The 10,525-nt window shown below is 42.7% G+C and overlaps 1 protein-coding gene and 1 long non-coding RNA gene across 37 annotated transcripts in view; one reads left to right on the top strand and one right to left on the bottom strand.

The window, feature by feature from the left end:
• The window catches only part of LOC107265085 (calcium/calmodulin-dependent protein kinase type II alpha chain), a 90,885-nt gene extending 80,855 nt beyond the window's left edge, over positions 1 to 10,030 (bottom strand). For 2 of the 34 annotated variants that reach the window (XM_025082437.1, XM_025082439.1), the window contains exon 1: positions 9,337 to 9,971. In XM_025082437.1, the coding sequence (XP_024938205.1) occupies positions 9,337 to 9,401 (65 nt within the window). In that variant the 5' untranslated portion in view covers positions 9,402 to 9,971. Of the gene's footprint in view, positions 1 to 9,336 lie in introns of all 34 variants that reach the window. The other 32 variants (XM_025082445.1, XM_025082441.1, XM_025082446.1 and 29 more) reach the window with 25 other exon arrangements.
• On the top strand, positions 7,328 to 9,324 carry LOC107265095. 3 transcript variants are annotated; one of them, XR_003059004.1, is made up of 4 exons: positions 7,328 to 7,655; positions 8,050 to 8,260; positions 8,321 to 8,831; positions 8,896 to 9,324. It is a non-coding gene; the product is annotated as an uncharacterized LOC107265095 (long non-coding RNA). The 3 variants fall into 3 exon arrangements; XR_003059003.1 differs by having other exon boundaries at positions 7,328 to 7,611; positions 8,321 to 9,324; XR_001537107.2 differs by having other exon boundaries at positions 8,321 to 9,324.
• Positions 10,031 to 10,525: the final 495 nt, after the last annotated feature.

The following is a 10,525-nucleotide window of genomic DNA, read 5'->3' as shown; positions in this document are numbered from 1 at the left end:
AAACCAAAAAAAAAAAAAAAAAAAAAAAAAAAAAAAAAAGAATTGGTAACAACAATTCCAAAGCGGACGAATTGGCATACTTCTAGAATGTACTGATACCAGCGCTAACCCCGCGATTCGAACGACCCCTTATAAAATGAAAAAAAAATTGCCGGTTCGCATACAAGTATTTTGAATTAAAAATCCCTATTACTTTTGCCCACCGACCCAGCGTACTTACTATACGTATACAGTCCTATCCCGTTATGCTACCCTGATCGCGTAACCCGTACACAACTCTTTCTGCCGCAATTCCCTGGGCTCCGCGATTACCAGCTTTGCCCGACTTTTATATTTATCCGACGGACACGTGATCGTCGTAAGTCAATTCGAATTAACAAAGTCAAGAAATACAATTTCCGCAGCCCCGCGCCATTTAATCTCGGCGCATTACGCCGGAGACCTTGCACGTGCAGTAAAGCCGCCGATAATCAATTCCCTGGTAGTTATCGTTATCGATTCCCGTGACCGATTCCCAATCAGGGTCCACATATAATACATAAGAACCAACGACGTATCCCTACAAAGAGTACGAAATACACAACGGTACTAAATCAAGGATAAAAAATGTAATAATTAAAAAAAGGTTACCAACCAACCAAAGAAAAAAAAAGTCGCTCACGACGATCAGATTAAAATTCGAATACGTTTCTGAGATCCGGCACATATTCTGACTTGTCCGTACAGGCGCGCGTATACATATAAATCGAACCTGCTTCTTCCCGTATGCGCATGCGCGATCCTCTTTGCACGAGCGATTCCCCTAATTAACTTTTTCAATCAGACTTTTCGCCCAGACCCACTGACACTCGAGGCGAGGTCCTAAGGTAAATCCAGAGAACGAGTGTTTACGCGTGTACACGCAGGAGCGGGAGATTCATTACTTTTCTATTTTATCTTTTTTTCACCCTCTGGCATCACAACGCAACCCCAGGGCCAGCAACTCCAATTAAGAGCGCGATCGACGCTTAGGCGAGTTAGGAGTTTTAATTGAATCGAAAATCCGGTACGTCATATAGAAAAAAGAGAAAGAAAAAAATTTAATATATTAAATTTAAATTGGCTTTCACCAATCCCACCGACTAACCACACGGTATTAGCGTACCATTGTGGTCGGTGACACTTTGATTATTCTCTGAAGAGCCGACGTGAACTGTTACACAATTTTGCCTTAATAAATTAAGCCGAATAAATGGCCAGTGAGAAAATTATCCGTTATCTGTCCTGTCAATGGTTTATTAATATCGTTTATAATATACCTGTATGTATGAAATTCTATGTTCAACGTTTAAATATCGTGTAGTGGCCAAACATAGACTTTGTGTGCTAAAGGATATCACAGGAAGGTGTCTCCTTGTCAAATATGTGAGAAAACAAGAGTAGCCTATATAAATATAAATATATATACAAAGGATCAAGAGACGAAGGCCCAATAAGGCCCTAAGGAACCACCGAGGAAACCCCACGAGAAACCCTACTCAAGCGAATTGACGTGGGAAAGTTATATTTATTTTTTCAACGAGACGTACAGTCGCCGCCTACGGCCTCATAGTTCAGGTCGAGCACGTGTCTACCCATGAGAGAAGTCATGAGAGGCTGATATTGGATAATGGAAAATTCATTGGATACAGTGAGCAGCCGAGTAGGACTGATAATAAAGTAAAGAATCGCTCCCCATTAATATAGAGCAGATACCGGAGACACGAGACCTGCGGATTCTTCGTCGTTTGACTGTATATGCGAGACGCACGTGCACGTTGGTGACGTCACTGAGCGATGGGACAAAAAAATGAGGGACTGTGGGGATGAGAGGGCAAGGATGGAAGTAGCAGAGGAAATCGAATGAGAAGTTAAAGTAGACGCGAGAAAGATACGAAATAATGGAGCGTCTGGCTGCGAATAATAACGGGTGGGGCAAACTTATCAAGTGAACAGCAGATTAACTGAAAGTTATTTTTATAACGAAACAAGAAAATTCCTATCGTGTTATACGATACGTATGGGCGTAGTGGACAACTTGGATAAATACATTTGGACGGCTAACACTCGTAGGGTGTCTTCGGGAGTACGTATTCGTATATTATAAATCAAACGGAAGCGTAATATCGAAAGTAATAAACGTTAACGTAAGTAATGACAGTGTCGTATGGTAGAGATAGGAATGGAGCATAAGAGAAATAAAAATAACTGTGAACATGGCAATATGTCTGCCGAGTAAATACTGCGAATCAGCGAGACGACAGGGAGGAGGGTTTAAATTTATTCGTCGCTGGCGACAGAAAGAGAGAGAGGGAGAGTGTACAGTCGCCGAGCGGCTCCTCGTTATGTATAAAGATGTATAGATATAGCAAGTGATAAAGCGCGAGAGAGAGGTGAGCGATAAATAATAATAATACGCAGAGCCACTCATTATCCGAGGAGGCGCCACTCTATTCTCGCCGGATGAAATTGGAGCAGTCAGTCCTCCGCTAAAAATAAAGGCCTACCCTGTATGAATGGCTGCGGGACGTGAAATCGGGCCATTTGCCTCCGTGCGCGGAGCATCGTAACGGCCGACGAGGTTATGTTCGCAGCCGGCTGTCATTGTGCATTGTAAATACCGCTGGTGGCGTTCACTGAGCTAATTGAAGGGCAAGGGAGACTTTGGCGTCGTCGAGACAGAACCGATTAAATGAACGGTTAAACAAACCTTAGGTCCTATCCACATATTCAACAGTATCAGAGTCTGGTTACTTGTATCCGATATCCAAGCTGTCCTGCTCCCTTGCGTTTTCGTACCGAGACACACCGTGACGTTTGAAGGTTAGGCCGCACGGTGTACATTCGATGAACGTCCGTTTGTTTACACGCCCTGCTTGGGATTGCGGAAAATCGACAGGAACCCGTCGCCAAAGGCCCCGAGTCTCTCTGTTACGAGACTTAACCAAATTCTTGTCGAATTTATATGTATACGTACAGCTACGTGCAAACTGACAGGGCGACGTGAAAACATCGCGTCTCCCAGCCCTTACCCAGAAGTCTCAGCGATTGGAACGTTACTCTAATGGACGTTCTGGAAAATGGAGAGACGTTCGAGGAGCTCGAGAACTGCCGTCACGGGATAGTTCTACGACTGCATTTTAACGAGCGTTAAAGCGACGGTACGAAGCTTTACGATTGTCCAATCGACAGACACTTCGCCAACGACTGCCGCTTTACGGCGTCGTTCACTTAAAGGAATTCGAAACGCTCGACGCGCTGTGAGACAGGACGGTTTGAACCACCCCCCACCCTCGTCCGCCTTCACTCCCAGCCAGATACGTAAGTACACGCCCCGTTATGCGTTCAACAGCCAATAAAAACATTTCGATAAGACGATTAATTCTTTTTTTATTGTTCAAAATTAATTACCTCGTTTCACCATATACATAACTGCGAACAAAGCGCTTCGGATTACTTGACGAAATTCCTTTCTGTTATAATTTCAATCTCGCCGTACTTGCTTAGTTATCGTCAAAAAGAAAAATGGCTGTCCACACGACTTTTCCACGGCATCCAATAAACCAGGCATTGACGCCGTAAAATATTTACCCGAGGGCCACGCGAATCGGATGAAACGTATAATTTTTGTTAAACTTTAACAGCCAGGCGCTCCCGTTAGCGGCCGGATCGATGTTCAGTATCAACCGAGAGTGGACCTCGTACATATACAATGTACGCCCTTTAGTATATATCGGATGCATCGCAAAAATATTTAACAAAGCGGAACGTGGTATCGTGGACAATTTTCATACTGTCATTTTTAACCAGTTCTGCCATTTATATATAAATATAACGGTGCATAAGCGCTGTTCAAAGATACCTGGCGACATTGATACCTGCACTTTAGGTGATACATTTCCACCCAAGAAGCACCACCTAACAACCCTTTAACAAATATACTATACACGATATACGTATATACTAAACTCAAGTATATCTATAGTGTCTTGTTACAGATATCTACCTACTATAATATATTACTCCATGAGACTATATACATATATACATCCTATGAAAAATTGTCGCAGGCACTTTTATCGCGTTATTGCGTTAGAGGTCTTATCGTCGTTCCCAGGAGAAGGGAGTTCGATTACTTGTATTGGCTGCGCCTCTCCCTCTCCCTCTCTCTCTCTCTCTCTCTCTCTCTCTCTCTCTCTCTCTCTCTCTCTCTCACTCTCTCTCCTCTCTCTACATATATATAAACACATTATTTATCATATATACAGATATACAAAGTATATGAAAAATTGTCAAGGAAAATCAGAACCGACAAGGTAACATAAGCTGCAGTGCAGCTTAAGCAGAAGTGGGTCGCCAATGCGAGTAACTGATTATGACAAGTCAGCACGGTTCCATGGTAAAAGAAAATGGCGCGAATCCGATTTTCATTTATCCTTCAAGTAACGGCCACTTCGAGTAATTGCCATTAGATAATTTACAACGATCGTAAACCTTCCTTCGCGTGTACGTTCTACAACAATAACAAGTCCAGGAGACTACGCGGGGATAACGCGAGTCCAATAAAAAGGTCATCGGCGATCGTTCAAAGGAGAGTCTGGTGGTTGGCGGGAAATTTTGAAAATTCTTACTCTGCCCGCAATGGAAAATCGATTGTCGTTCGATAAATTATATACCGCGGTTTACTAGCATTGAGACCGTATATAAAGTATATATATAGTAAGTACACATATCGCAACGTGGATAAAGACGGATACGCAGTGCTCCGTCGAATCAATAATAATTTACATAACGCCCAATTCACGTGTGAATTATCAAAAAGAAAAATTACTTTCAAACCAATTTCACGCTTCTTTCTTACAGTTCGACTGTGTCGATCGAATATCGAATTACAATGTGTTATCGCGACTCCCTCGAGATAGAAGTAGGAAAACTAACTACGTGGAATGGAACAAAACATTTATTCCCGTGACCTCGGCATTTCCCGTTCCCATTGCTAGAGCCACGCCGTCGGCTGGGAATTTATTTTTGGATTTCGAGCACGCGTCGGGATCGAGCATGGGCGGCTGGAAAAGTCCGTTTCGCTCGGCAGGCGCAATATATTGCATAAGAGAAAACAACTAACGCACTATGGATGATAAGACGGATGGAAGTCTGGTGACATTTAAAAAAGAGTCCATACAAAAAATCCTAGGGACTTTTATCGAGTCACAATACCTATACGTCGTTATTTTAAATTAAATACACAAATTTTCGTGACCCTTGAACTTTACACTGTTCTCATGAGATTTTCCTCGTTTTACTGAGAACCATGAAAAGGCGGCTTGTCGCGGTCAAAGAATCTGTTTCATCGTTAGAATCGTGCGTTATTGATGGTCGCGATCTGTCAGTCACTTGACAGATGGCGGCCATCTTTTTTTTTAATTATCCCTATACGATATCCACGTAACCTTGATTGAACTTAAGCAGAGCCCTTGTCAATTGTGAAATCAGAAAGTGACGTTTGTCAACAGTCCTCGAGCAGATTTGATAAGACCCAGACTGCCCGTCGAATGGCAACAAGGTAAAGCGCGAGGCTTACCAAAAATCAATAGAGCGACGATTTTAATTATCGACTGATAATTAACGATACTGGGATATGAAATTAACGCCCGCTGTTCCAGCACGCGTAGAAACCGTAGACCTCCGCTCTGTGCTCGAAATCGTGTCCCAACAGTTCGACTGTTTACCACTAATTATCCTAGGGCCTCGTTAGTCGGGATATTTATGTCATTGTGAAAAAAAAAGAAAAAAAAAAGAAAAAAGAAAGAAGAATATCGACGGTCATCGATAAATAAATCAACGTCGTCCGTGACGCCATAAGCAAAAAATAAAAGCATACGAAAAATACATTCCCTAAAATAGAATGAAAAAATAATAAATGGATACACGGGTCCAATGAAAAATTACCGATTTATCAAATACAGAAAGGAACAGTGTCCAAGCAAACGAGCAATTAAATAAGGACGCTCAAAAACTCACGTACTCGGGATTCGTTACGTAGGCATGTCAGACGCGCGTCTGTTTTTTTTCTTCTGGTTTTACAAAAGAAGCGCGTGCCGCGTGACCCGCATAACGTGACGTTTACGAAATATAAACTCGAAAGACCGTGACCGCAGCCGTTGGCGGTAGATTCGATAAAGAAAGGAAAAAAAATAAAAGAAAAAGAAGCCAACTGCGGCAGTCATAATAATATTACCGCCTAACGTCAATAATAGTAGCATTCCAAATATGCGCGTAGGACGGGTCTGTGTATATCGGTCGGTTTGAATTTCTCACGGCGTGACTCTAGATAGTGTGTATATACACATATGCAATGGTACACAGTAATACCAGCTTTTTCGTGGGAGCCAATGTTTACCAGGTCTTAATGTCAGGCAGGGACGCGTCCTGTGCCAAAGCCAACATCCGAATCGACTTTGGCTATAAGCCGACGCGAATTGCGATTTAAAGGTGGTTATCGATCACGTCCGATTATCCCTTCGAGGCTCAAACCGCAGATCAAAAAGATCGATTGGATATCGATGTCAGCCTGGTTTGTCCCGCCTCTTGAAAAGTTCAAAGGGCTCAGCCAAGAGAGGTGGCCGAAAGGAATCCGACGGTTACAAACAGTTATAGTTCCATCATGCAGTGTCAATTTTCCTCTAGTCACAACAAATCCATCGCGTTAACACAGCATAACAGATATCTCGAACATAGCGTACGGATAACCCCAAAAAAGAATGACAATCTCTTACACTCTCGCGTTACGCTACGAGCATAATATTTGTCTCGTTTAAATATACTAAATATCCGATACACGTCAAAATTCAGTTGCACAAATGAAAAGAAGAGCGTACCTGTTTGATCTGCGCACTAGCCCACTGCGCAATTAAACGTAAAAATCAGACTGTCTGTACACGTGTACATAGCCAGCAGTGAAAATAAGTCGCTCCGCCCGTTTCGATTCGAACAGCATATGGGCAGGTCTAGATTAGCGTCAACAAACCGTGTTCCACAGATCCAATAGGGATATATCAATATACCTGAGTACACGGATATATAATATACGTAGACAAAACAATGAAGGAGGTGGGGATGGTTCAGATAACCAACCGAAAAGACATGAGAGTATAACGAGTAACGACTGGTTAATATAGGATTTTACAGCGAAGCGATGCGAGTGGTGTATGGCGGGAGATTCAAAAAAGTGAAAATAATAATCAGGCCTGTAGGAAAGGACGGTCGTGGTCTCTGAGCCCTGGATTCGCGGTCGTAGTCGCATCGGTGCTTAGCTCTTGTCTACGTACTTTTTTCACTCCGTGTAAAGGTTCCCTTTGTTTTCGTCCTTTACGTATCTTAATTTAAAATCGTGACTTGGCCGCTTCTTCCTGATCGCTCAACTCGAATTCCATAACCCTGTGCGTACCTATGTGAAACGGACGGACTACGTGGATTACGGGGAGCTAATGGCGAGCCGGACAATTAGCTTTCTTCGAAGAAGATTGATGAAGAGTTGATCGGGCGTTACTCTAGGTGGACACCTTGGACCTTTGTTGCTCAATAGAAATACACGTATGGGTTCCTTTGATACAGTACCGCTGAATTATTCATCGACGGTATGGAATGTTTTGATTACGCTACCCGCCACGCGCAGTCTTCCTCCTTTAACCTTTATGGGCATCGCCTTCGCTTCTAGCAACTTTGTCATGTCCAGCCATATACTTGCATGCTGGCTTGAGATAGAATTTCGAACGAACCACGAACACCCTGCTGTATTTAAGCATCCTGACGTTGTCTCTATATGATAATAGAATGGCTTATCAAATTGCAGGATATTGATAACGAGCTGTGAGCTCGACTACTTTTAGGTTATATTAACGATCGGGAAGTAGACCTTGATGACTGATAACTGGACCGATAAAAAGTGCATGAATGACGATGCTTTATTTTTTTTTACTGATTCAACCTCGCGAGATTGTTTTTCTTTGTTTTTTCTTATTAATTTTGCAGATTGGGTGTGGTCGTACTTTGGGGGAAGATTTTTAAGGTCTGTTGTATGCATGTAGTCGGAGCTCTCGGAGTATCTGGTTAACGCCGGGACGGTTCACTGGGCACTGACTGATCGTCAGTAGGTTAAGGAGAAATGGAAAGAGCGAGGAAGACCGAGCGAGCGAATGAAAAAGAATAAAAGAACGACGCGTGCTGTCAAACAGAAGTTTCCGTGAGCATAACCTCGAAATCGTGTATCTTTCTTATTTAATTAACTTCTGTAAAATTTCAGGGTGTGGTCCTAGTCTTCTAATGTAATTTATGACTGAAAAATATGTGGAAAAATTAATTAACTACGTGCCGGGTAGGAATTGAAAACGCTTTGTCATAATCTCCCGTAAGTGACAACAAAACCTAAGCAACAAAGAGAAGACAGACAAATAAGGGTACTAGGATACAAATATAATGCAAGGGTGTGGTTCACTTGATTGAAATTGAAGAGATAAGCTACAAAAAAAACCAATGACAGATAAAAAAAGGACAAACCGTTAAATCACTTTAAAAAAATGGCTCGATTGACAAGATATATTCGACAACCACCTGCCGGCCGCAGAAATGTTACCCTAAATGAAATCCTAAAAATAGATTTGTCCCAGAAGAGACAAAGGAGCACACGAATGACAGTTACAAACAATATGAAATTCGACTTGATTACAGAACAAACAATCCATACAGAGTGAATGCTCGGTGCTAAAATTGATGTAAGAATTAGGAAAGGAGACAATGAATGACTTAGAGACACAGTAAGTCAGTAAGTCAGTAAGTCAGTGAGTAAAGCAAGTAGCTAGGTTATTGATTTGGTGACAGATCGTAGCGATGCGGAGGCTTCGTCGAAAGAGGGCTCGCCGCAACTCCGGCAAGGAAGGAAGAGTTCTGGTACGGGTAGCCTGATAATTATATATAGCGTCCGGGCCACGAGCCACGCACCTAAAGACTAAGCGCGTTAAATATAGACGAAATGCAACGAGGACGTTGAAAATCCTCCTGGGGAATAGGAGAGAAGGCTGTTATGATATCGAGACGATGAAGTTGCAGTGGCAGCGACCACGGAAGTGGCGGCCATGGCCGACAGCACAGTATCGTCTGCTAGTCCCCAAGTGCCGACACGTTCGTTATATATGTATATGTGTGTGTATATATGTACAGTGAGTAGCGACACAACCGGAATCAGGATCTGGTAAGGTATAAATCGACGAGGCTAAAAGTCATGGATATGAGAGACGATAATATTCAATGCTATGTACTTACTTTCCAAGTTCCTCCTTGAGGTCGTAGTTATCACTGAACCGCGTGCAAGCTGCTTGGGCAGCCATACCGACAAACTACAATATTTACTTCACTAGTGAAAACCGAGCGACTACGCTAGGGAACTTGGCAGGTCAAATTCGATCGATAAAACTGTTAGTAGACGGGGCGCCTGTCCGCAGGGCCGAAGTCCCGTGGCACAGCTTCGGCAAATCTCGGCTGTGCCAGCGAATATTTGCGGCACCGACTGATTTTCACGGCGCGACCGCTCCGCTCGCCGGCAGACCCTCGACTGACTCGCGTAGTGCGACGTTACCAGTCAACCTCCAATGAATAATCCAAAGACGATCCTTTCCCGTTTAAATTTAGACGTTAATTAATCAACGATACCAAGGGATATCGTACTTTTTACTATAAACTCGGCACGATTTTTCACTGGCATCACGGGACGACGTTTTACCGTGTACTCCTTCGCAGCGACGCTCCACGGGAAACTCGGTGGATGCTTCCGAAATTTTGGAACCGTACGCGCCTGACCGATAACGCGCCTCTACTACTTGACAAACAACCCTGCGCGCACACGGGGCGGCATCCTTCGAATTGCCTAATCATCCCCAAAGCATAATTCTTTGTGGGAGAAGTATCCGTTGCTTGTAAAAATTTAATTTAATGCTTATCCTTAAGATGCTCTTGGCTTTTCACGTTTCTCTTTAATTATATTGGACTCCTTTCTGTGTCTGACGTAAAGAGGATGTTCACTACTAACATCCACGTATTTCAACTTGTTATCTATTTCAATGATAATAGATTGCTCTGATATATTCTTCGTGTGAAATCAAAACTTCACGGTAAACGCTAGTAGAATCCTCTATGGTACTTGAAAGGATTTCATTTCCGTATCCGTGGCTGATCGCAAAGTCCACCCTCATTTGAAATTATCTAATCAGCAACGAATTGGCTGTAGTCGATTACAGATAACGATAACGTATCTGTCTGACCAGAAGCTTGCACTCACTACTACTCTTGTAGGAGAGTAGATTTGCTCATCAATTAGATTGAAAGTAGCAACCCAACGTACACGGGAGCATCAAGGAAAGTTGTGAAAGGCGCATGGAGAAAAATAGACATCTTTATTTCATTGTGCATATGTATATTATATAATATAACAAAAATATTGTAGTCCAATAGTCAA

Source organism: Cephus cinctus, unplaced genomic scaffold (assembly GCF_000341935.2).
Source record: "Cephus cinctus unplaced genomic scaffold, Ccin1 Ccin1_scaffold0215, whole genome shotgun sequence".
In the NCBI taxonomy this organism is placed as follows: domain Eukaryota; kingdom Metazoa; phylum Arthropoda; class Insecta; order Hymenoptera; family Cephidae; genus Cephus; species Cephus cinctus.
Note: the sequence above shows the minus strand (reverse complement) of the source record. Positions and strands in the feature narration are given on the sequence as shown.